Source organism: Haemaphysalis longicornis, unplaced genomic scaffold (assembly GCF_048455015.1).
Source record: "Haemaphysalis longicornis isolate Haplotype H1 unplaced genomic scaffold, Haemaphysalis longicornis Haplotype H1 scaffold_7, whole genome shotgun sequence".
Taxonomy (NCBI): Eukaryota; Metazoa; Arthropoda; class Arachnida; order Ixodida; family Ixodidae; genus Haemaphysalis; species Haemaphysalis longicornis.
Window position 1 is genome coordinate 1,117,700 of NW_027526422.1, and position 23,437 is coordinate 1,141,136.

The 23,437-nt window shown below is 49.0% G+C and overlaps 3 protein-coding genes across 3 annotated transcripts in view; 1 reads left to right on the top strand and 2 right to left on the bottom strand.

Moving 5' to 3' along the window:
- Positions 1-23,437, top strand: part of LOC144147427 (high affinity cationic amino acid transporter 1-like) — a 942,196-nt gene that overhangs the window by 573,520 nt on the left and 345,239 nt on the right. The gene's annotated exons all lie outside the window — the stretch shown is intronic.
- On the bottom strand, positions 9,411-10,495 carry LOC144147255 (protein D2-like). Its single transcript, XM_077679339.1, has 2 exons — positions 10,404-10,495; positions 9,411-9,726 (listed from the first exon to the last, which is right to left on the bottom strand). The coding sequence occupies exons 1-2, from the start codon at positions 10,493-10,495 to the stop codon at positions 9,411-9,413; spliced, it is 408 nt and encodes a 135-aa protein (XP_077535465.1).
- On the bottom strand, positions 13,992-14,333 carry LOC144144698 (uncharacterized). The gene has a single exon (XM_077676229.1). The coding sequence runs from the start codon at positions 14,331-14,333 to the stop codon at positions 14,064-14,066; it is 270 nt and encodes an 89-aa protein (XP_077532355.1). The 3' UTR covers positions 13,992-14,063.

Sequence of the window (23,437 nt, forward strand, 5' to 3'; positions counted from 1 at the left end):
GCCAAGTTTCACCTCCGCATGTCATAACCGCTAGTATGCACTGGTTGTAGCTTTGCAGAGTGCTTCCCAACCCATACCTGTCCTGCGCCAGATTTCTCTCTCCCGGTTGCGGTCACCACTAACCATCTGTCCGAGGTTGTTTTACGTCTCCTAGCGTTTCGTTTCCTAACCCGAAGAAGGCGGTTTTCGCAAGCTTTTTCCTCATTACTTTAAATTTATTCATATATATATTTAGCCCCACGACCATGCCTTCTGGTTGCAGTTCCTCACGCATTTCTTGCATTGTTCTTCAGTCTCACTCAGCAAAACTATGCCGTCCACAAACTTCAAATGGCTCAAGTATTTCCAGTTTATCCCAAATTCCATGTTTTCCCAGTAAAGCTTTCTAAATACCCCCTCCAGACGTGCTGAAAACAATCTTGGCAAGATGGTATATTCGTGTCCTCCTCGCTTTCGGGTCGGAATTTTGTCGCTTTGCTTGTGGAGGGATATCCCGCCCGTACATTCCTCATATATCTTCTAGAAGTGTTATGCAGGTTTTCTCTATTTCTTGGAACTTTGGTGCGTCTAGCACGGCTGCAGTGAGTACCGAATCAAGCGCTTTCTCATAATATATAAATGTAATTTAAAGGGGTTTAGTGCACTCTGCGGAATTGTCTATCATTTGATTCATAACATGGATGTGATCCATGTTCGAGCAGCCTTTCCTTGACCCAGCCTGCTCTCTCGGTTTTTGGGAATCGAGGCTGCCACCTAGGCGGCTAACTATAGCTTTGGTAAACAGCTTGTAAACAACTGAGAGCAGGCTGATTGGTCTGTAATTCTTGAGGTCTTATAGATCGCCCTTCTGAATCAGAATAATGTTGGCGTTTCTACAGGCTATGGGCACGCTTTGAGTCCTCAAGCATTCCGAAAGTAGTACAGCGCTTGTACTGTCTTTTCGTCCGTTAGTCCCCGTCTCTGCGCGGTTTTTTCCCCCTGAGATGTCAAACCAACTAGCCCAATCCCAAGCTTTAGTACAGCAAGCTTTTCCAGTACATTATCTCCTCCCCCTTTCAAAAGATCCACGGTTGTGCCGTCGTCGCCTCCATCTTTTCTTATTTTCATGCCTTTGAGAGCCGCTTCAACTTCATCTTTAGTTACTAGCTGGGACATCCCAAATTGAGCTTGTGCTCTGAGTAGTTTCCCCTGGACTTATGTCGCTGGCATACAGCCTGGTCTAGAATCGTTCTGCTACCTTTATTATCTCGTCCAATTTGTGCGTAATGTTACCCTGCTCGTCTCTGAGTGCGTACATCCTGTATTTGTCGACGCCTAGCCTTTTCCAAGTAGCTTTCAAGCTTCCTCCTATTTGCAGCATTTCCTCTATCACTGCCATTTTATATTACTTTTGTAACGGCGTATTTTGGTCCAATGCCTGCCGCTACGGTAGCATGCCGATCGGAATGAAGAAGTCGAGGCGTCGAAGAAGTTTTAAGGTTAACTTGTTTAATTTACTGATGACATTGGTGACAATTAGCACATATGAATTAGAACGAATACACTTGTTACATAAATGAGAAAGGCAGTCAAAAGATTAAGAGTACTTAGCGGGACATGGCTGACTAGATCTCGATCTCCCGGCGGGAAGGCACGACGACGGGCGGCAGTGTTTCTGACGTGAGCCCTGGTGCAGGCCGCCCCTCCGCCCTCAATAGCCGGAGACGCCGCGTTATATTCGCTTCAGAGCGGTCCGGTGGGGGACGTATTGGGGGAAAAAGTGCATCCTGCAGCGTGCGGACGCAGTGGAACAAGGCTTTCTGCAGCCAATCGGGGAGACGCTTCTTAGCTCCAATCAGAGATGTTCCCGCCAAATTGAAAAGGAAAAAATCAAACACACAAGACACCAAGCGCAAACTCGAAGGCGCCCGTTTCTGGCAAAAGAATTACTGGTGAGAATAAAGTAGTGCATACAAACTCGAAAGCGAAAAAGACAGGCGGTCGTTTCAACTAGGCCGAGGGTTCCGGAGAACAGAGCGGCCCGCGTAGACGCAACGGGGGGTCCGAGACACCACTGCGCGCGGTAACCTCAGACGGGGCCGTCTCCTGGTCGGCCGACGGGCAAACCACGCGCCGGAGCCATTTTCTCAGAAAAAAGGGGCCAGGGACCAGCCGCGTCCGAAGCGTTTTCACACACAACACTTGGGAGGAAGAGCCCCGGCGGGGGGAACAGAACTCAAAACAACCAGAAAACATCAAGAGACCTCCGTTTCGCGACAATATGCACGAATGTCTTTCGTTTTACTTCTGTTAATCAGTCTCGAAAGCTCGGAAAATCCAATTTGATCCGCCGTACTCGAAACTTCCATGTTCTTACGTTTGGCAAGTAGTTCTTTCGTTTTCTTAGTTAGTTTTCCAGCTTGCTCCGTACGTGTTGTTTCTCCCACAGATGCTGCGGATTCACTCAGTGCCGTTGCTTGGTTATCATTTACCATGTTTACGCTCACCTCGCTCTTCTCATTCAGAAGCGAGAATTCGTTTTGAAGAGTTATTCTAAACTCCTGTGATCTGACTCTGAGTGAGTCCATGCGGGGTTTCTTAGTTTTTACGAGTTGCCTTCTTTCTCTTTTGAGATTAAGCCTTAGATTACATCTACATATCCTATGATCGCTGCTCCTAATCTTACTTATCACCTCTTCTTGCACGATACCTCGGTAGTCATTTAAAATGAAGTCAATTTCCATTTTTTGTTGGGCCATCACCACTTTTCCATGTTCATTTCCTATGCTTCTTATTCTAGAAGAATGTGTTCGTCAACCTGAGGGTATTTCTCTCTGCAAATCCCACCAGTGTACTTGCTCGACTGCTTCGATTGTCTGTTGGGCTTGAGGACATACCGTGGCACCCCCTACGAGCGATGTCACTTGTAGGACGCCGTGTTGTGTTGTCGTCTGCTACAACACATTTCCTGTGTGCGGAAGCGTGTTTGTTTGTTGCGGCCACCGTCTCCTCCCTCCTTGTGGATTTCATACAAATTACCCAAAAAAATGGTCTGCAGACCGAATAATCCGGGCAAGCAATAAGCAACTCGCTTGTTACCGGCGACACCGCCGCGTTTAGGTAGTTCCTACCATCGCGACCCACAGCTCGTAGGCAGCCAGCTAACGCCGAGGACGATGCAACAGATGCCGAGAAAAGTACGCTGTAAATTTATTATGATATTCGTGACCGGACATGTACGAGACTGCGCGTGCAAGGAAACACCTTGTAATAGCGACGGAAATGCGTCGCTCACTTTTGATCTCACCGCGCGTACTGCTCGCATTGTCTGGTAAATGAATGACTACGCGAGAACGGTGATCGGATTGCTTCGCCGCACATGCTTAAAAGTGCTGCTGTGATCTGCGGTTTGGCTTAAACAGTGCCTATTTCCCCTACAATTTTTCATAGTTAACTGCTGTAGCCGATAACTCCTGTAGCTTGTACTGTGCACGGCTGATTAGTTTATTTTTCATGACTTTTCCGCAATGTATGAACGGTATGAACGCGAGTTTTGAACGCCTTCGAGCGGGGTTTGACATGGCTTTATTTATTTTTCATGAGGACCTCGACGTGGGAATTTATAATTGCAATGTGGGCTTTTTTCTGTTTGCAGTGAGCCGGCCTTTCTCTAGCATCAATATGGAAACTCACGACTGCTCACAGAAGGCGAGGCTGTGTACGAGGCAAAACACGTCGTTAATGATTTGGGGTCAGTTTTAGAATAGAAGAATCGAGCGTTGGGGACTCCCAAGAATTTAGGGGAACCCAAACGCAGCACGGGTGCGCACGACCAGAGGGTTTTTTTTTTAAACAGCTCGCTGCCGGCTTCAGATGCACGTAATCGAATGTTGGGAACTTTAGGCTTAGCGTCACGGCAGATATGTCATCGCCGCTATAGTTACAGTTGCGAACGACAGTCCCTCACACAACTTTTCACCGCACGGTCACACCCTTTCTCGTATGTGGAACTCTGTGTCCGCGGTGATTGCTGTTTAAGCGATCGATGATCAAGATGCCTGCCGCGGACTCGGCCGATACTCGTGCGCAGGTATCGCCACCCTTCGACCACTCGCCTCACCGCGCGTGCACAGGCCGGCGGTGCCGGGACCGGCGTCAGCGGCCGGTTGGCGTAAATCGCGGCAGATATTAAAGACGATAGCCTTTCTTGGGCTACTTAAACCCAGAAATTTTGGTCTACCTGTATGTCTGTCTGTCTGTGACTCGATTCAGCCAACCGGCCAAAGTAAAACAAGGTCTGCACAATAGTCTTGTATAGTCACAGCTAAATCTACCCGTCTAAGTCCGGTGTAATGTTCATACTTGTCAACTTTGTTGAAGAACAACACGACATTACACAAATATAAGACAAGTCAATACAATAGTGATATTTACAGTGTTCCTTCGTAAAAATCATGCATGCTTGATTTTTGCGAAATTATATACTTCATCGACTGCAGAAAAAAAATCACTCCGCCTTCGCCTGCTGTCGCCCGCGCCACTATAGCTTCTTCAAGAAAATTTAAAAGAGCGCAAAGGACGAGGACAAAGAAATTTTGGTCTGTCCTCGTCCTTTGCGCTCTTTTTAATTTTCTTGAAGCCATGAACCAACTCGCCCAACAATCCATTTTATTAAACTATAGCTTCTGGCGCCATTTTAAGAAATCAAGCGGCAACAGTTACGAAAGGTTCCACTAGATAGGTCCACGTTCTGCTTGGAACGCACTTGTAGTAAGGAAACGTGGTTCTATCAACGTTGAAGTAGGGCGCCTCGATTCACGCGCGTCTCCGCCGTACGGCAGCGTTGGCATCGATACGCCCGGCCTGGAGCAGTGAAATTTAAAATGATTTAAGCAAATCTTTGGCTTCTTTACCTTGGTAGCAGTGCTACGCAATAGGAATAACATGAGAGGTGAGCGGGAAAGCGAAGGGAGGCATTTACTTGGCAAAAGTCGATAAAGACTATTGTCATTTGACGTCATTTGCAACAAAAAGGAGCAGATACGCGGCCTAATTTTTGAACATAGTTTTGAAAACCACAGCTGATGACACTACCTAGCACAATTTTTCACCACACCGACATCCACTTTCACCAATGTGGAACTTCTTTTGCACGAGTTGTGTGATTTTAAAAAGCGGCGTCAAGATGTTGCTGCCGCGACCTGCGTCGGTTCAGGCACGGCAGGGGCGTGTGCGGAGCGTTTCTGCGGGCAGTGAACGCTTCATGATTTCCCCTTTGTTCATTTCTTGCAAACAAGGGAAACCTACAAACTTAACTCGGCGATCGTCTTAGTCTACATTGTTGATTGGGGAAACAAGCCACAGCTTACGCTTCGGTCGCATGCGTCATACACCACCACGCTCAAGTTGTTTTCGGATAATGTACCACAGTTGACACGGTTATGAAGTCCCCGTGAGGTCAAACTGCGCTTCACGCACTGAGAATCAACTTCAAACGACGCAAATTAACACGGAAATACTTTTAGAATGCGCGTCCTAAACGAAGTGTCGCGCGCTGCAAGAAAACCACGCAGCAAGGTAGGAACGGTGATCCTACAAGTGACGTCAAAACGATCGCAGCGCCGGCCTCTCCAGTGGTGGGCCTCGCGGCCAATACCAAAGATTCTCACTCACCTTTCTCGCAATTGTTTCTTGCCAACCTTTGCATTAGTCACCCCTCATAATCGTAAGCTCAGTTGTTGCATTCTTCATTGCTGATTCGACGTCACCTTAAAAGCTGTCTACGGCTTCGTCCTTTTAACTAGTTTTTGGCACATAGGCCTGTACTATCTTTAACCTGTATCGCTCGTTTAGCTTGATCACAACATCCCTTACACTATAATGCTGAAAAACGCCTCCACTTTTCTTGCGATTTCTCTGTGGATTAAAAATGCAACCTCGTGTTCTTTCTTGTCTTGGGGTCCACTGTAGAACAGAGTATGCCCGCTAGTGAGCTCCATGAAGCCTTTTCCTGCCCTTCTAGCTTCGCGTAACTCCATATAATCCGACTTCATGTACGTGAGCTCCTCTAGTAGTACAGCCAAGCTTCCCTTACTAGACCAGGAGCGTGCGTTAAATATTGCGAGAATCAATTTCCAAAGGCGGCCTGTTGGTATCCAGATTGTCAACATCCAGATTGTTAACACCCTCAGCTGAATCGCTCTGCTCACCGCCGCCGTGGACAGCTGTACGGCTGCTGCGAACTGAGAACCGAGAGTTCAATCAAGGAAGGTGGCGGCCAACTAGTGCACCAAGGTGGAGAGGGAGGGCTCTTTATGTTCTTAAGAGCCTTCCTAGCATGGTTGAACCTTTCTAGTGTAGCCCCTAGGTATCCGGTGTGATGGTTATTTTCGGAGCAGGCAGCACTCAATACTTGCATGGGTTGTGCACAGCGCCAGACGAAAAAAAGTCCCCCGCATTTCCCCGAGGGGGAGAATTTGAAAGTGCGAATGCACGGTTGTCGGCCCGCTTGCGGCGCTTGCGCTCGGCACCCGCAGCCCACCGCCTCGCCGCCTTCTCTTCCATCTCTTCCATCGGGTTTGTAGTATCACGTGTACACCACGCAGTTATCAAGCCGCTATAACGCCGCTGAGTCGCCAACGCAACGCCGCTGACGACGTAGTTTGAATGCGTTAAAGATATAAGGAGCGTTCCTAACTCTGAAATAAGCGTAGCTTCCGTGGCTTGGTGTACAAACAAAGCCACGGAAGCCACGCTTATTTCAGAGTTAGGAACACTCCTTATATCTTTAACGCATTCAAACTCGTATCTCGGTTTTTCTTCTATAAGGTGACGCATCATCCACTTCTGCTCAACGTTATTCAACAGCGCATAAGTTTTCATTTACCGTTTTTGCTTGTCTCCACTGGTGAAGTCAGTACGAAACCGTCATGGGGGTTTTTAAAGGAGGTGGTTGACACCTTCAATTTCCTTACTGCGAGGTTTTCCCTGCAATATCTGTTTACCCTTTCCAGGAAGGCTTTGACGAACACTTTATTAGAGAGTCTGTTCCCAGTGCCGGTTTATCGCCAGCCTTACATTGGCCACCATAAGGACAGTGTTTTGAAGCGGGTCACACGTATGTGTCTTCCTCCAAATGCAAAAACGTTTTTCTTTAAGCTGCATACATCAACACTCCCAGTGAAAACATGGTTGCGCGAGAAAGGAATGTCTATTCCTTGGTCTGACAATTGCCGTTTATGCAATCAACCTGAAACCATTGATCATTGTTTTGTTTTGTGCCGGGATGCGGTGTTTTTCTGGGATGTGTTGCAACGAACTCTTAAAAAGGACATGGACATTACCCCTTATACAATTCGGTTCTTGCCTTTTAGAGATGTTACTGGAGTGCCCTATGATATGTTTGTTGTGATCGGATTGTATAGCTTGTGGAAGTGCCGCATGACGGACAGGCACGCGGAACCCCCTCGCCCAACGAAGTCCATTTTTCGGGAGCAAACTGCGTTGGTGCGGAGCATTTATGCGGCGCAAAGTGACCCACCAGAATGGCTGCATCTGCTGGACGCGTGCGTCTGCTTGCCAGAGTTTTAACGGACGGCTTATTTTAGCTGCAGTGATGTGCATCTTCTTGGATGACTCCTAACTTTCGTAGGCTGTATTAAGGAAAGTTTTCCATGCAGTAAAGAAAAAAAAAAGTGGCTTCCGTGGCTTAGTCGGTAGAGAGTCGCGCTGCGGCCGCAACGTCCTCGGATCGAAACCGGGCGCCGGATGCTGTTATTTTTTTATATAGTGTAGTGGCCTGGCTGGCGCGCCGACAGAGGGTGTTGCGAGCTGGAGAGTAGGCGAGGGGGGGAGGAGGCGCTACGCGAGCGCCCTCACGCGTCGGAAATCCGGCGCCGTGCTAGGCACGCTAGCTAGCTCCGTTGCTAGGCTGCGGACGGACGGACGGCGGTGGACGCGTGATTCAGGGTCGCTTAAGAAGTGCATTCGCACTTAAAAGAGCGAGAGAACTTCCTCGCGGACAACATTGCCGCGCACGCCTGCAGTGATATTGAGCCGGCGTTTGACGGTGTTGCTTTCTATACGCACGGTTCTGAAGGAATAAGTTGAGACGCTGGCTTACTGTTGAGATCCACTGACGACTGGCCGTTGGAAAGGTAAGGCACGTTCAAGTGTATAACTACGGGAAAAAAAGGATAGTTTGAAGCTCGGCTGGCTCTAAAGGCCGCTGAAGTTGTATTAGAGTTCTTCCTCCCCTTTTTGTTACTATTCTAAGCCGAAAAACTGTTTATAGTGCGCTGCGCCAACAACGGGGACCTTTTGGAAGGGATGCGAAAGTTAGGCAACCGTGTGCTCCCTGAAGTCCAGAAGCATTGGGTCTTTTCTGTGCGCCCAGCTGGACTGTCGAGGTACTCAAACTTAAGCTATGCTACCTGTGTCTCCGGGTGGTCGTCCTATTCCTAGCCTGGTATTGCCGTGGCGTTTCTGACGTAGCACGGAACTTATTTAGAGTTTTTCCCCGTCGTAACTACGTGTCCGATACTGCGAAAGGTCTTTTTGAGCTGTGTCCACAATCTATGACCCCTGCCTAGCGAATAACTTCGTTTTGTTTTAAATTTAACTCCACTTGCTGGGTGGGTTAGGTTTGAGTTTACTGTGGGTTGGTTATATCGCGTTTAGAAGAGAGTGTTATTATAAGGCCTTTAATTGTTTCGAAGTATGTGTGCGATGCAGCAGAAGGGTTTTGTAACCTATTTCACCTGTTTAAAGGCCTCGCCGGGTGAATTACTTGTGTATCCTGCGATTTTCCATAGGTGGCTTCGCCAAATAGGGCTATGGTGACTGTTTCACAATAGGGATTTTGGCTGTAATTCACCAAAAATGCGACCAGCGAGCTGTTTTAACTTGTCAAACTATTGGAACAGCCCCGCGATAACGTGACTATGGCCTTTAAGGGGCGACCCTGTCCAGGAAGTTAGCTTAGGTTTGTTTTACTCTCCTTGACACCAGGTGTGACTCAACGCAGCCACCCCCGGGCTGAAGAAAAGAAAACGTTTATATCTGTGAAACTATTGGTGCTAGGAGGTTCAAATTTTGTCCAAAGATGCTCTAGAGTTTTACGAAAGAGAAGAGTGAAAGGACTAGAACTTACATGATGAATTTTCTATTCAAAACTTGAGAAACCCGTCTGGCACGACGGGAAGCTTCTTAAAGATGTATTCGGTGACTGCTTTGTTTAGATTTGTGATTTTCGCTGTAACTTTACCGAAAAATTAGTGCCCTTCCACTCTGTGAAAACGGATGACCAGCGAAGCTGGACGCCGTCCATGGAGTGCGCCAAACAAAACACGTTTGTGCATAATTTGCGATTGTGTTCAAGTGAGGCATTTATTGCGTTCGCGCCCTAGCTGATCAGTTTTAAGAGCAGGCCGCTACTGAGGGTGCTCCGCGTAAAAGAAGTTCACGGCCACCAGTTCCTTGAGGCCGGCCAACATGACAAAGTGGGTGAGGTTGAACTTTGCGCGCTGCTTCGGGAGTCCCTGCACCAGGGCCCTGGAGAAGGGCTCGTCCTGCTCGTACACGAGGAACACGTAGCGGTGCCGGCCTTCCGGGGGCGTCGGCCCCGCGTACTTGGCCACCGTGCTCACGTCGCCGTGCGCCACGTTCACCACCAGCCAGTGCAGCCAGTGCCGCATCGTGGGCGCCTGCGGAGAAGGCGCGTCGGGGTCGAGCAGAATCACCGTGTAGCTGCAACAGAGAGCCACGTCAGTGCCTCGCCGCATTACTCGCATGTGCCACGAAGCAACGCGGGCAGGGCCAAGACAAAAACAGCTTGTGCTGAGTGCATAGCGTCCACTGTATGGACGCAAAAAAGTTGGACACGTGGGTAAACAAAGCCCCTTGCCTCAAAATGAGCACGTCTTGTTGAAACCGGAACCGATAAGTGAACACTAAAAGCGCAGAATGCTTTGCTAAAGCGCCGACAGACGGACACGCTGGAAGATGTATGTTAGAATAATGTTGTGATGTCACATGCTAAGTTCATGCTACGAACGACGAATCCAAGCTGGGACAGCTTTCTTCCCGCATCCAACAGGTCGCCCTCCTCACGGGTCGTTTAATAACGTCAGCTGCATTTATTTTATGTGTGCGTGCGTACGCCGAGGCCACACGTAAGACGTGGATGCGTCCGCAGGTTTGCAGAGGAATTGTAACTGAACGGTGTATGCAGCGATACTTGTGTGAAAGCTATTTGAGACACAACAGAACAGGAACTGCTCCACATTGCAGGATGTTCATGACCTTCCACGACTGAATGGAAGTATTGGCCCTCAGTCCACAACAGCTGAAGAACCGCTGAACACGGCGGCGGTCAGGCTAGCGACACGGCAGGTGACGCTAAGAATCTCGCGTTCCGGACAGACCACTTCTGGAACTTGGACTCGGCAACACGCAGCGTGCAGACTTTGCCGAACGGGAAAAGCTGAGCTGTTCTACAAGAGGAGCTCTCAGGCATAACTGGGGTACCGTAGGGTTAAGCGAAGTTAGAAGAACCGGAGAAGGCTGCATGATTGAACGCGGCTACCGAGGACACAAGAACAAAAGGGTTGGAATCGTGATGCACAGCGAGAGATCAGGGGACGTGGAGAAATTCATCGCTAACGAAAGAGTCGCAGTCGTTGCGGTCAAGCTAAACAAGCGATACAGGCTTAAGGCAGTACACACGTATGCACCAACAGCTAGCTTCGATGAGGAAGCCGTGTCAGTTTCGAAGAAGACGTCGACTCATCAATTCGTATACGGTAAAAGCGCGGTTCACGATGGTGAAGGGAGGCTGTAACAAAAAAGTAGCTATGAGAAGCAAGGGGGACGGGGATAATGAACGCATTCTTCCGCAAACGAAGCAATACAAAATTGACGTAGACAAGCTCTAACAGACAGAAGCACAGACGAAAATGAGTTATTCTGCGTCACATTCCGGGCATTGTGCAGGCCGTTGAGGTGTTCATTGAGATTAACAGCAGCGGTCGGAGGATTGCTAAAGCGCAGGATTTCAAAAGGGAAAGAGGAAAGTAGGAAAGCAAACATGCAGTTAGCGCCGGGAAGCAGGAACTTCAAATAACCCTTCAGGGAAATTGCGCGCTTTTAACCGGGGAAAACACGGAGTGCATGGAGAAACTGAACGGCGCAACCCAATGGTGGCAACCAGAGTGTCCGGAGTATAGGCTGTGGGAGCAGCCGCGAAATGTGGCAAATAAACGGGTAAACTATCTGAGAAAATGAAACTGCTCATTGCTGAACTCAGAAACATGAAAATTGTCGACGACGATGAATGAAATTGAGTTCGCGGAGCTGTCGAAATTGATTATAAGAAGACGGCCCCGAGGCATTCGTGCCTTTGACGTAGCAAGGATTGGGGAAGCGCTGGAAAGAAGAGGAGCGACCAAGTAAAAGCCAGCTATTTGCAAAGCAAGGATGCACACCCAGCAGCAGAAGAGGCCTGGCAACATGAGCGCGTGCAAAATGCATCGTCGCGCGATATGACGTTTAACTTCTGGTGTCTGGACACAGATTTGCGCGTGCGCGTCCAACCCCTGTAGTTTTCTTCGCTTCAAGAGACAAACCTGTTAGCATCGAGCGCTTGGCACTCGGTGTAACCTTTTATGCTCGATGGCACACGGTTACGCGGCGAACGGCGAGGGTGAAGCGTGCTTTTCTCTATTTGCCTTGCTCTGATAAAGGAGCATTGCAATGAGATTCGCATATCCTCGTTTTAATTGCGATAGCGCTTGTTTGGCTGCCTAACGTGAAGCTTTTGGTCTGTGTCTGTGTCAATCAATTCAGCGCGCATTGCAACCCATTGCAATTTTTGTTATTTTTTTTTGTCAAACCCACGACCACGCCTATCTCTGCTCGCGTTTTTTTTTTCTTCAATACCTGCTTTAGAACTTGTGCAAGGTGGCTTCTCATCACAATTTATTCAAATCATCCATTCCTCGCATCAATTCCTTTTCGTTTTGGTGTGCTCATTTTAGTTGCCAACGATCTGCATGTTTTAGGCAAAAAATACAAAGACGCGATTGGATGTATATGGCACAAGATTATCATCGAGACGGGCAAGACATATAGGTTGGAGGTTGGGCTGCTAAGCAAGAGATCGCGGGCTTGATTTCAGGGCGCGGCGACCGCTTTTCCCTACAAGAATGGCATTTTCACAATAATGCAAATTTTGCAAAAGTTCCACCTGTAATCGTTATTATTTGCGTAAATGGAGATAATTGGTCGAGCAAAATTGTGAAAATAAAAGTAAAAAATATAAAATAATTACGGAAACTGGTGAATTGTGTAACACCCTGGATTTCCGAAATAATGCAGATTTCGCAAAAGTTCCACATGCAATCGTTTCATAGCGTAAATGGAGATAATTGGGCGAACGAAGTTTTGAAAAAGTAAAGACAACAAAAATATAAAATAATTACAGCAACTGGCGAACCGTGGAACTCCCTGAATTTCCACAATAATGCAGATTCGCGAAAGTTCCGAATTTAATTCTTATAATACATAAATGGAGATAATTGGTCGGGCGAAATTTTGAAAAACTAAAGAAATAAAAACAAAATAAAATAATTACTGAAACTGGCAAACCGTATAGCGCCCTGCATTTCCACAGTAATAGAGATTTCGGGACAGTTACAAAGTTAATCGGTGTAATAACGTAAATGGAGCCAATTGGTGGGACAAAATTTTGGAAGAACTGAGAAATAAGAAATATATTAAGAATATACGGAAAATGGGAAAACGTATAACGCATGGCATTTGCTTAATAATTCAGATTTGGCTAAAGTTCCACCGGTAATGGTTATTGTATCGTAAATGGAGATAATTGGTCGAACAAAAATAAACAAAAACATAAAACAAATACGAAAAATGGCTAACCGTGTAACAACGCCCTATATTTCCACAATAATGCAGATTTCACGAAAGCTCCGAATGTAATACTTATAATAACGTAAGTGGAGATAATACGTCGGACGAAATTTTGAAAAAACTAAAAAATAAAAAAAAAATTACAGAAAATGGTAACACGTGTAACTCATGGCATTTCTACAGTAATGCAGACTTCGCAAAAGTTCCACCGGTAATAATCGTTATATTAGCCTAAATGGACAGAATTGGTCGAACAGGATTTAGAAAAACCAAAACATGTGGCTGGAAGAACTCACACTTAAGACAAGCGGCATAAAACTGCTACGCATTAATAAATAACTCTCTGAATTACTGCAACATTTTTTATTAGAGTTCGTACTAATCCTTTCCTAAACCGTAAGCTATGAGTTAACAAACATGGTCACGTGAGTGACCGAGCCACTTATGTTAGTTGTTCAGTGTTGTGTCAGGCAAGTTCAACGCGTATGACAGCTGTGTTAGGCAGAGTCAGCCGGTAAAAGGCCGCACGAACGTATTCGATGTTTACGTGCTCGTTCGTAAATTTAATTGTTCGCTCCAAAATTCTTACTGCTATAAAAATGTGCCCTAAATTTGACCCAAATAGCTTGTTCGGCAAGCTTATGAGCCGTGCCTAACTTCGGTTTGATTTTGCCGCCTTAGCCCAGCTGGGCATATCACACCGTAGGTTGTGTTGTGGGAAACGAGCTAGTGGGTCGCATGGCCATTCCGTTTTTTTCTTATTATATAGCTTATTTGAGCGAAGTTTACGTTAAAAATAGTGTCAGTGTGATTCTCGAATGAACGAAACTTGTGTTCTGTCTGCATGGCCCCTTTAAGGGTTTGCATCAAAAATAAATAGACTTTGGATCGCCGCGTAGCGCGACGAAACGACAACCGATGGAACGCCACGTTGGTAAAATGGCCACCGAGGGACGGCCGTAAACTTCAGGGGCAAATATGGACTCGGGTGGCGCAGTACAGGAGTAATGATTGGTGGTCTTTTAGCCCTACATATAGTTGAACGTCAGATCATGTGCTGGCTGGTGACAGTGACGATGATAGTTGAACCTAAGAACCACTCGACCACTGCAGCGAGCCCCCCGCGTTCTCTGACGCGAGCAAGGCACAGGAAGAGCTCACCAACGTCCAGGCTTCGTCGAGAAGGCCACCTTGGGCTCGACGGCCGTCCTCTCGGGCTTGAGCACGTTGCCCAGGCGGACGACGGCGCCTCCCGGGTATGTCACGCGCGCAGCCAGCCGGGGCACTTCCCCGATCACGTCGGGGACCACGCTCGACTTCTTCAGGCTGAACTGCAGCTCATCTGCGCCCGCGGAGTAGCGGCTCCTGCAGGAGCAGCGCGGGGCCCGCAGCAGGAGAAGCAGGGCGGCCACCGCCCAAGGGCCCATGGTAGGGGTGGTTCCAGTGAAATGGCGCGTACCCACTCGGGGGGATTGGCCAGGAAATGGGCGCCTTACCGAAATGAATTACGTAATTTTTGTAGGGAAAGAAAAATATTTAAATGTTAGAATGGATTAGCAGTAGATGACTAGAGAAATAAAAGTAAGTAGATTAGAGAAAGAAATAAAAAAAGGTCAAAACGAACACAATTTATGAAAATTGGAAGTAAGAAACGCGAAGAAAGAAAGTGGTACAGGCGAAGCAGTGAGCTGGGCGCGCATATGCTTGACAGGGGAATCCAGCAGGGCCGAATGATGTCTAACACGGCAGACGGCCTGATTCCAGGGTTAATTAGTGCAACGCAGGCAAAGATCCCCGTGGCAGAATCCCAGTTCCTTCGCCCCGAATGACAAAATAAGTGCAGCAGACAGCAGGAGGTTTAGCCGGCTGCATGTGCCTTCTAGGTATCTTCGTCTTATAGAGTAGAACCGACGGCAGGAGAAGAAGAAATGGTCGATTGTTTCTGGCTCTTCGCAGAAAGCGCCCATTTCCTGGCCAATCCCCCTGAGTGGGTACGAGCCATTTTTTTGGTACCAACCATCCAACCAAGCGCATAACGGCGACGGGGCCAGATTAGAGCGGTGCAAGTAATAATTTAAATTTCGCACGCGACAGCGAAAGCTGGTGAGGGTGACTTCGCAAGTTCGCGACTGGCTTATGCTGCTTTTCCATTAGTACCGGAGGTGCTCGAGCTGCGAGTCTTCGTAAGTAGAACCAGGCATACTTTGAAGTACGCACAGCCTACGGAAGCGAGACGAAGTTATGAGGGAAATGTGCAGCAGAACCTCCACGACTGGACCGCCGAATGCCATTCCCGCCAGAGCATCCGCCGACTCGTTAAGGGAGATACCTGTATGTCCAGGTACCCAGACAAACTAAGTTCAAGAAGTGAGGAAGGCGATAAAGAAGCAAGGGCTCGACGTATACGGGGATGAAGTTCAGAAAGTAAGAGCACAACAAACAGAAAATGAATCCGCGAGAAATATTGCCTGTCGTTGTCATGAACCATGCTTATCAAGGGCCAAGACTATTGCGAGAAATTCTGCGTGGAAAGACGTAGTAAAGTTAGGCAGCTGGAGGGAAAAGGCCCAATCTAGACAGGGAAAAAAATCCCGCCATCTCCACGAAGTGAATGATGATGATAGGGGCGAAGCTAAAATTCTTATCGGTAAAACCGTGAAACATTCCCCCATATATCATATAAAGACTCGACACGTCAAGCTTTCCACCGCTGCGTTGACAAGCCCGTCGACGACGTCGATGTTTGTGGTGATTATGTAGGGCTTGTTTGGGATGATGAGAATCTGCATGGGAAAGTTGGCGAATTCGGTGTGTGACATTTTAGCCACCTTGGCCGTCGCCTTCTGCAGAGCGTCTTGTCTCGTGTGCCCCCGCCACGTGTCTTCAGCTCGCAGGCGGCGAACGACAACCTCTTCTTCTTCCTCTCCTCCGTGTTGGGTAGCAACGAAAGCGTTGAACGTTTTGACCTCTTCGGCCAATCTTTGGTTGGTGGATACCTAGGAGGATCCTGCCACAATCATCATCAATAAGCCGTGTACAATGTGCCATGGACGGCCGGGACAGGCCCGAGCAAGAGGAGCTTGGCCCCTAAAAATACCTACGCCTGCCTTCTCCTCCCGGACAGTCGCATCGGTTGCAACAATGGCGTGGAATGTAAAACCGTTCAGATTATCCTGTAGGAGGCCTGTTAAAAGGTTCAGAGGGAGTAATTTCGTGTTGGAGGGAAAATTTTCATTATATGAAATATCTAAGGCCGACACTCTGTCAAGTACTGGGGCCGACAAGAGGGCCACATTTATTGGGCCAAGCAGAGATTGTACAAAGACCGCCTGTGGTTGTTTGAACCGCGGCCATGAACTACCATGCTGCGCGGAAATCAGCTGCTAGTGATGATTGCGCCGATCGTCTTCAGAGGCGCCTCCAGATCGGGTGTCCGCAACTCTCTCTGCCGCAGGGGCTGTAATTTAGGCTTCCTTATAGGCTTCGTGAAAACTCCATTCGGATATGCGTTGCAAGGATATTTCACCAGCATTGCAATGGTCTGTCGTTGCAAGCAGAGTGCAGGGCTGCGCAAAAGACGGGAAAGCTCACTGGCTAAGCACTCAGCTGCTGGCCACAAGCACGCGGGTTTTGACCGCCGTACCCGGAGGCCGTTTTTATAATGGACACAGAAAATAGAAATGCCCATGTGCCGAGATTTTGAAGCATGTGGTCAAATTTATTCCCCAGCCTTCTAATGTACGCTGCTCCTCATACCACGGACGTGGTTTCGAGGCACCAAATACGCGAATGTGTTTAAGGATGGTAGTATTTCTTGGGGTAATGGAAGCCGAAACCTTTGGTCTGTCTGTGTGTCGCTGGATTGATCCATCCAGTAAGAACATAAAAGAATTCCTAAATGAATTCTTAAACTCTGGAAACACACTGCATAGGTACCAGCATTGATAGGCAAAAACAAAAAAAAAACGTTATGCATATTTGAAGCAAAACATCAATACATAAGTGGTATTTTCGGCGTTCTTTTAATTAAAAATTATGGCTGCTTGTCCTTCGCGATCAAATAAAAAGAAGTATGCATTGAAAAAAATGCTTCACCAAAAATTCATAAAGAGCTCACGCCCAACCTGGAACTCGAGGCGTCTTTCCAAGAAGTCCAACAGTGACGAAAGATTCCAGTAGATGGCACACGAGCAGCGGAATTAAGGCGGGAAAATTGAGTTGACTTGGGAAAATCTCCACACTGTTTATCGTGCGAGTAGCGAATACGACGGGAATGGCGTGAGCGGTGGGGGAGAAGGAGAAGAGAGGCGTTCACTCGGCACGGGCGGGAGAAGACAGTTGGCTTTCGCCGACCACACTGGTAGCGAAGCGAGCAGACACATTTTCACACCCGTGTCACCAGTAGGGAAAAAAATAGAAAAGGTCGCGAACGTAGCTTCAATTTTTCCACGCAGAGTTCACACACCAATCCTGTCTGCTTTTCTACTGCCTATAGCCACCGAATAAGCACAAAACAAAGAAAACAGATTTTGCTGTGCCAATCGTTTACTTTGCCTGATCTTTTGCGTCACCAAACGTGTCATCACTACTAAGGCAGCGAGCCCCGTGGTGCCTGCTGCAACCGTCCGTTTTTCAGGGCTGCGTGGAACAGAAACGTTCGCGCTTTACTGCGCGGCGGTTAAGCGGCCGCTCCTGTGGTTTCGCAGCGCCGTCGTCCCTCGTTGTAACTGAGCGAACGAAGTGGAGACCGCAGACACGCGAGCTAAGACGAGCGGGAAAGCGGAGGAGGGAAATGTGGCGAAAATGTGGGCCGGTATGGGGAGAGGGCGTGAGACATTCTCTCCGCCAGCGACGCACCAAGAGATAACCGAGAGAATGATGAGGTCACCGAAGACAGGGCGAGCGGAAAAGTGGAGGATGAAAGTATGGCGAAATGCGAGAGACATGGTCCCCCGCGGCGACGCGCTGCCGGACAACGCCAGGGTATATCCCGCGCCTTCGTGCGTTCACTTTGCCAGGCGCAGCAGGTACGTACGCGCCGTCTCCGAGAAGATTGCAGTTCGCCCTGCGCACAAATTTCGCATTACAAACTACCGCAATGGTCAACCAAGTTTTGGACAGCGAAGCTGTTGTGGCTGGCCGTAATGTGTGGCGCGTAACGCGTCAAAAATACCAAGGAAATGCCGAGCGCTCCTTAGCGCGTGCCTCGCGGTGACCGTCCCGGCACGCGCAGCGGCATTAGCAAAAAACAAAAACACGAAGAAACTGGTGAAAACCCCGAGGAGCGCCTCGCGCTGCCTAGCAATCAACAACGCCTCAGCTGGCGCACCAGCTGCTCCACGGAACATCCACGCGACTCCACGAACGCCACGCATGCGTAGTGCACGTACGCGCTGCCGCTGCACCCCCGTTGCCGTCAAGCGCTACCGCGCATGTAATGCTTGTCAAGAGGAACACGACGATTTCGACGTATATGACGATGACCACTAATAGCACAGTGCAAACCGGCGACGTAACGTGTAAATCAACGGTTTCACATTTGTGCAAATGCGTGGTGATGTGTCCTTCAGTGCTCACCTAGATAGAAATACTGCTGCTTCGCTCTGGTACAAGCCTTGCGTGACTTTGTGCAAGCTTCACCAGTTTTTTTTTTTTTTTAATGCAGAGCATTTCAGTAACTCACGATGTCACCCGCGTTGACGCCCGTCGTAGTCCGCACCGTCGTTGTCCGCACCCCTCCCCCTACACTATATCCGGCGCACTGGCCTGACCGAAACGCTATCCACACTTGGTTTTACTAATCACAGGGAACACGCCACTTCCTCCCCGGAACTTCCACTACGACGACACGCGAACATCGCGTTCCTTTCACCACATCAGAGCAACCATCTTTCCGTCCCATTTGCGTACCCACCACGAGAAAAAAGTTCGCGAATCATTCCTGGCTTACAAATTTAACACGGTCCTGTTGGCGTTTTTGTGGCGCACGGTTTGAATTTACGGCCACTAAATTGTTTTAATCCAAGCCGATCACGACAGTAAGGCAAGCGTGTGCCATCATGGAGGTACACGACCACACGAACGGTTTTTATGTGAAACGCATAGGCGCTGATGCCTCTCCTCTCGAGATTCCCCTCCAGTGTACATTGTAGGAAATTCTATGGTTCATTGACGTTCGCGCCTCACGACATCTAGGACGTTGTCAACCACCGCCGAATTATTACCGAACCACCATCTGGCGCATGCCACACGAGAGAATGTAAACGGTCTGTCCAGACAGTCCCTCCGAAATTTCGCATGCGCACTTCTTATCCAACTGCCGCTGGCCGCTGAATTTCGCTCGTGACGTTCGCATTCGTAAGAGGCCTGCTCTTTCTCCGAGCCAGACGGACGCACCGCGTGGGTGTTTCCTCCGTTTCCCTGTTGCCGCGCCAGGGGCGGTATTCTCGAGTTTTGTCCCTTTTGCGTCCCTTTCAGAAGTGTCCCTTTTGGCTAGCCCTGATTGGCTAAAAGCAAACAACAGGAAGTGACGTAACGCATGTGCGGCAAACCTACTGCCAAAGCCCACTGCTTAACCGGAAGTACGTCACGATGAAAGGGACGCAAAAGGGACGTTTTCAAAAGGGACAGTTACGAGAATACCGCCCCAGGTTTCAGCACACGCCTCGCCCACGCCACCAGGTGGCCGAGCTGTTCGAACGTCTTTCGCATCAGCTCCGCACAAGGGCCATGTTTCTTAAAATAATGAGCCTCCACACGGCCAACTGAACCGCCTCAATGAAGTTTGATCTTCTTGGAACCCGAAGAGTAAGTTTCTCGACTTTCCGGTGAATTTCACGCCAGAGACAAACATTTTTCTCTCGCGGCCACGCCACCACGGAGCTATTCCTGCTCACGCGCGCCTGGCTCCTGCGTACGGCCGCGTGCTCATAGCACGCGCACCTGCGGCTCCGGCCTGCAGATTCTCTTGCCGGCACAAACCACTCGCCTGCTTCGCCTTCCCAACGCATAGGGTACGTGGTCGACGGCGAGGACGGTGACCCCTAGGCGCTCACGGGACCCGGATGGCTGAGCGTCCGCTGCAAAATTGACACAGCAGAAGCCACAACAGCAACACGGACCACCCCAACCACCGGCGACCAGCCTAGTCCACGCAAGCGTTGCCACAAACCACACAAACACAAGACCGCACCACCTGAAGACCTCCTACCAGAGAATGATATTGAGGTGATCCTTCGGCCTCAAGAAGGCCCTGACCTTACCAGGGTTAAGGCAGCGACTCTCGCTGGTCTCCTAAAAGATCAAGCCAAGCTATCTAGACACACGGGAGACCAAGTCCGTTTCCACTGCCGAACTAACTTCACTCCCACCAGTATTCCTTCAGAAGCTTCCGCGCAATGCTACCTTGAGTTCCCCTCCTCAACGTGCCAACCACATTCCTCCTCCCAGCACCACTGCAGTCGGTGCTATTGATTGGTTGATTAAATATGAGGTTTAACGCGCCGACGCTACACAGGCAATGAGGCGCGCCGTAGTAGAGGGCTCCGGATTAATTTTGACCATCTGGGGATATTTAACGTGCAGCGATATCTCGAACACACGGGCGGTTTCCATGTTCGCCTCTATCAGAAAAGCGGCCGCCGCGGCCGGGAATAAGCCGCGTCCTTGGGCCGGTGCCATCTTCACGCTACCCCCACAAGACGATGCGAACACTCTCATCCAGAGCCTGTTACAATACAACCAGACAACCAATTACAATACAACCAGTTACAATACAACCTTCTGCAGTTTAAGAGGATTCTGTAAATGACGTTTATATACACGCTAAGTGTAGAGCGTAGCGTGCTTCTTTGAGCATGTCTCCGGTAGCTTATTGGCCTTCATAGGGCAAACTTTTAGCCAGCTTGCAAAGCGTGGAACACACAACACGTACATTGTACCTGGCTGCGACCTTCTTGACGTTGTGCGAAAGCCTGTGGATTTACGGTATTACGTGCTTTTTCATTTTTTTCTAACAGTAGGGAAAAAATGGGAACTGAAATAAAAAAAGTGAATGTGTTTTTTTTTTTTGTTGTTGTTGTCCATGTCAGCAGCGGCCTTTTCCACTTCAGGCGCCCATTTCTTTGCCTCGGGGCAAAGAAAACATTAGGTCGGCCCCTGGCCCTGACCACATCACTAATAATATTCTTCGGCAGGTGGATGACTCGTCCATCACTGGCATCACGGCCCTTTTTAGTGAATGTTGGACCCAGGGTGAAATTCAGGATAAATGGCGAACGGCCAAGACCATACTTATTCCAAAGCCTGGGAAATCGCCGCACATCGTTCATCTCAGACCCATATGTCTAAAATCGTGCCTAGGGAAACTACTAGACCATGTTGTTTTGACCCGACTCGCGGAACACGCCGAAGAGACGCAGCTGTTCCTCGCACTATGCTAGGATTTCGCCCTCGTCTATGCACTTAGGATCTTATGTTGCAACTACAACATCACATTTTAGATCCGGCATACGCGCCAAAGCGCACAACTAAGGTTACCCTCGGTTTAGATATATCCAAAGCCTTCGACACTGTGCGACACTCGGCCATACTACAGATGGTGAACAAGAATAGCTTTGAAAGGGGCCCTGAAAGGCATTTTGAGCACACTAAATTAACTAGCGCAATCGTTAGATTGGGTCGTCAACGTCACCTGTGCCAAGTATTAATCTTTTACGCGCAGCGGAAAGCTCACACTTTTGTTGCAAAGTTTGTCGCCCTTTTCTCACCCTTTCCTTCGTGTTTTTGGACGCCGCCATCTTCACATGTCTACATCATCGATTCCCTGATGTTCGTCACGAGGTAGAAATCCTGCTATTGGGCGGCTTTTTCACGCACTTCCGGCAAAGAGATGTGTCGTCTGCTCAGCGTCGGCTCGCCGGCTGATCTGCCAGCGGAGTGCCGGAGTGCTTTGACATTTTACGACAAACGAAACAAGTGTAAACAAAGGCTTAACCGTTTGTATTGAATGCAACACGGCCATAACACGACATGGATTTTATCTTACGTGAGTACGTACCATAAAGAAAGCCCCGTGGCACTTCTTTGGTGCAATCGCAGAGAACGCCCTGAGCCGAATGCCCGTGTTTGACACGTACATTTTATTCAACTTCAAAACAATCCAGAGATGCGTTTCGAACGAACGCACCGTCACAACATGCGTTTTCAAGTCTGAACCGCGATTGACAGACGATGGGTTGCCTCCTCCTGCCCGTCGTAAATTCGGCACTCACCTTACACCCGGTTTGCGGGGACGAACAGCAAGTCACAACTCTGGCGCGCAAGCGAGAAGGCTTTTAGCCAGGCACACTACACATACCCCATGCGAGGTTGAGTGGTACGTCGTTCGAGAAAGATAATCCAGACCATGGGAAGCACTATCCACCAGCGGAAGTACAATGTCGCATTTCATCGCGAAACGAAGGCGTCCACAACACACAGGAGGCGATGCACACACACACAGCTTCGGTCGCTGCATTGGCTTAGCTGCAAGCTTCGTTCGGACAATCAGCGATGCTACGACGATACAGAGCTGCGTGAGGACGACGTGCTAACCACTTCACGTATTTAAAAACACAGGGGCAAAGAACTAGGTTCATCGGAAGCAAAAAATCTCCTCCATTATAGTGCCTTTCAAATATACTGGCTACTGTGCCGAGGGCGGGCTCCAGGCGGACGCCGGGAGGATGTACGCGGACGGCTGCCGCTTGGGGCGCTGCCGTGCGGGAGTGTGCGCGTTCGTCCGGCCCGAGCAGATCGCGCGGTTACCTCCGAGCTGCGTAGCAGGCGGCAGCGGCAGAACTTCCCATTCCCGCTTGCGACGAAAGCGAGCGTAAGCGACGGGAATTCTGTCGCGCGACGAAAATTTGTCCCGACCATTCGACAAAAACGATCGTCGCGCGACAAAGCGACGGAATTCCTGCCGCTTGCACTCGCTTTCGTCGCAAGTGCGAACGGGCCTTTATGCGCAATCTCCGCCCCACAAAAACAAGCTCTTGCTTGTCGCCTGAGCATACGGTTGATATCTGACTACGTTACACTGTGCTTGACAGTGTATTTAAACGATGTCACTAGGTTTGAAACGTACGCGCTCGGCGTACAGCTTTGTAAACGCAAGCGGTCTCACATACGCACGCTATTTTGCTGCTAATAGAGTTTTAGTACAGCGTTTGTGGCATTTGCATACGCTAAACGCTAAAATTTTTGCGTCCCGCTACGTAAACACCGCGAGGGGAGTTTGTTTTAGTGTAGCGTCTCATCAGTTTTGCGTAGCGACACACTAATGCATACGGCGCCATCTGTCAAATGTTTTCCGAAATGTCTCGCCGGCTGATCTGCTAGCGGAGTGCCGGAGTGTTTGGACATTTTACGACTATCCAAACAAGTGCAAACAAACGCTTTCCCGTCAGTGTTGAATGCAACACATGGGTGCAGCTTGCCAGAACACGGGTTCTCGCTGATCGAGTGCGGCGTTGGTTTGCTCTGCGCCGTC